Source organism: Bombus impatiens, unplaced genomic scaffold, assembly GCF_000188095.3.
Source record: "Bombus impatiens unplaced genomic scaffold, BIMP_2.2 scf_0318, whole genome shotgun sequence".
NCBI classification, from domain to species: Eukaryota; Metazoa; Arthropoda; class Insecta; order Hymenoptera; family Apidae; genus Bombus; species Bombus impatiens.
In genome coordinates this window covers 3,927-7,088 of record NT_176737.1, presented here as the reverse complement: position 1 = coordinate 7,088, position 3,162 = coordinate 3,927, and the positions used below count along the sequence as shown (strand labels likewise).

The 3,162-nt window shown below is 39.6% G+C and overlaps 1 protein-coding gene across 1 annotated transcript in view; it reads right to left on the bottom strand.

The window, feature by feature from the left end:
* Positions 1–3,162, bottom strand: part of LOC100746455 — a gene marked incomplete at its 5' end in the record, with an annotated part of 240,012 nt that overhangs the window by 236,248 nt on the left and 602 nt on the right. Inside the window, one exon of the mRNA XM_033320534.1 lies at positions 3,052–3,162. This exon is cut by the window's right edge and continues 32 nt beyond it. Coding sequence (XP_033176425.1) covers positions 3,052–3,162 — 111 coding nt within the window. The remainder of the gene's footprint in view (positions 1–3,051) is intronic.

Sequence of the window (3,162 nt, the reverse complement as noted above, 5' to 3'; positions counted from 1 at the left end):
TACGCGAGAGGCAGCCGCCACCACCGTGGGAGGCTCAGACAAATCGTCCGGAAGTTAACGTTCGATCGTTTCACGAATCCTCTTTTCGGCAGAGCCACGGGGCACCCTCTGTCCCGTGGACCAGCTGCCTTTGAAAGCCCTGATAAAAGTTTTAATCCGTTTCTACTGGCTCTCTACCGATGTGGTTCCTCTGTTGCTCTCGGCCAGAGCGAAAGCCCCGGGATTCTCCGCTTTTGTCTGCTGTTTCCCCCAGAAAAATACGGGAAACGAATGTCTGCTTTTAATGAGACCTTCGAGGTGGATACAACCAGATGGCTTTAAGAGCTGTTTAGAGAAATATGAATGGAGGTTATATTCGAGTTAACTGCGAGAATTCGAAATCCGCGTGAAGTTTTGTTCGTGTTGTTTCGTTCTTGTATCGTTAAGTTTTGAATGTTCGAGACGAAGTATTTAGATTCGAGCGTGAACGAAAAATTTGGTACATAATTCAGCGATTTACTCGTTTGAGTTTTCCTTCTGGTTTCGTGTTAGAAGATTTGCTACATTCAAATATTTAATCTTTGTGGTCGAGATAACTGAGACTACCGTATCTTGGAGATGGTTAAACCATTTTCGAAACAAAGTAATTTTAATACATATTTTTTCATTTCTATAATTTCACGCTACAAACACAGCTGGACAGAGCGCTTAGAATAAATTCAAAATAAAAAACGAAATTCGTTGGCTAAAATCTCATTTTCAAGAACGTTAATATTAAAAGTCCATTCAGATTCTATCATAGCTGCAACGTAGCTGTCAATTATAAAGCTATTACATTTGTATGTATATTGAAAAACAGGTTAAACAGAATGACGAAGAAGCAGAAGAACATGCGAGAAATATCGAACAGTTGGCCATTTGAAAGACCATCTCAATCGAAAAGTTTCTTCGAATAAACAGATCGAACGCCGTGTTCGCAATAAGGAAACTTTTATTTTCCAGCTGATGTTTTCGAAACGCGATCTTCCGTCTCGGCTGCAATAGCGATGCTTAAAGCGATTTATCGAGATCAAGCTGCGCGCTGCGACCGTTTCCATTGGGCCAACAAAGCTATACGTTTAGTTTCAATGGAAATACGCGAAACTGAAGCAATCTGGAAGTTCCGTCTTTCGAGAAAGCAGAGACTCGATCGAGGTTACGCCTCCATCTCCTTCGAAGTTAATCGTTAATGCAATCGATTCCGACGATTGCGGCAAGGGGAAACGTCGAGTACGACGTTCATTTAGATTTCTAGAGCCGTCACTGTGTTCTCGTGTATTTTTAGAGCGAACGGCTCCGGTTTCATGAAATAGCTTCGCTGATTCTACAAAGATGTTTCTTGCTACATTTTCAGATGTTCGCAAATGTAATCCGTTTTAATGGACATTTCCATCGAGGAAATTGGTTTATTTTTGGTTTTATTTATTAGTTGGTGGATCGTGTGTTTTGCGAGCTTTCAGCTCGATCTTAACATTTTATCCACATATCGATCTATATATAAATCTATGAAAAGCATAACTTTCTTCTTGAAGATTCTACAAAAATTAATCTTTTCGCTATTTTCACCCTTAATTATAATATAAGCAATTAAACCTATGTATAAACGTCGCACGTATAACTGAAACACGCTTCAACCTCTCATTTACTTCAGAATCAGTTACAACGACCAATAAATAACCTGTTTTAATTCAACTATCGGATCCCTGGCTTCCTATTTGAAGTAAAATTAAGATTTCCTCGTAGGATAACATTTTACGACTGAATATTTAATACGCGATAAAGTGTACTTATACGAGCAAGCAGCACGATCGTTCACCAACTAATCGAGCTCACAAATTTCACGACAGGCTAGCAGCGGCATCGAGCGCCGATAAAACGAAACGAATGGCCAGCTTATCAACGAAAAATGCATCGCACAAAAGTAGTATCGGCGATAATGCGTGCCAGGGATCGGCGTATTTCAGTAAAATAATTCTGCATTAGGCTGCACACACGCGTGCAAACGCGCTGGCTAATCTGGCCGAGGCCGCATACGCGCGCGCTTCGGAAACGAGAAAATTAATTGCGATCCCAAAAATACGAGGGGGCGATTCCCATTATAATAAATTCTGGAGTAAGTTTCACGAAGGCTGCGACCCCGCCGGAATTTATGCATCGTATAAGCCAATTATTTATCGTCCAGCCGCTCGTCCCTCGACTTTGACCACCGTAACACTTTTTAATTTGACCTCGATTAATCGTTCAGCCGAGTGAAGAACGTTCATTCGATTATAGTTCGACATTCCGATTATGCTTTTATCGAAGAATACCAACGTTTCTACAGCCATTCTATATTCCTAATCTCGTTTCGCGTTAAAATTCTATCAATCGGCGTTTCTTAGGGTGATATTATAAAGTTAAAAAAGAAATATCGGTTTTATATGCAAATACGGAGGGGAATTGAATTTCCATACGGAATACACATTTTGAATTGATAATATTACGTAATAATGTTTCCACATGGATTTATACGTGCATAATAAAAGCGTATCTTTATAAAATAAATCTTATTTTAAACATCAACCTTATTAAAGTTAGCCCGACCGAATTAAAACACTCTAATTTAAACCCATTCAAACGTTCTTTTCACGTTCTTCTTATTCCTATAAACTAATGACTAATGATTTTGTGTTCAGCTTTGTTAATAAAAGAAACGAATTTACCAGTTATTCAAGCTATCGCTACTCTCAATTCAGAATTTTCATCCTCTTAACACTCTCGCTACTAACCTACCTATATTTTGTACAAATCACACGAACTTTGCTTTTCTACGTCTCTTGGTTATGACCTGACTTTATCTAGCGTTCAAATGAATATAAAACTTTTGGGCAGTGGTCTACATCAAATCTGCTACAATAACGACAGATACGACAAATTGAACGAATTGATTTCTCGAAAATCACAATGAAGCTTTATCCTGTTAAAATATTTACTGCTCTTTATCCAATACAGAGAAAGAACAGGTGACCAGAAAGAGATAAAAATGGGACTTACCCGTGCCAGCCGCCCCCAGCCTTAGCACTGCGTCGCCTTGAAGGGAGATGGAGAGGGTGGCTGTGTCCTCAAGGCGTGCAAGAACTTCTTCGGGAATGTCCTCGGGTTCGC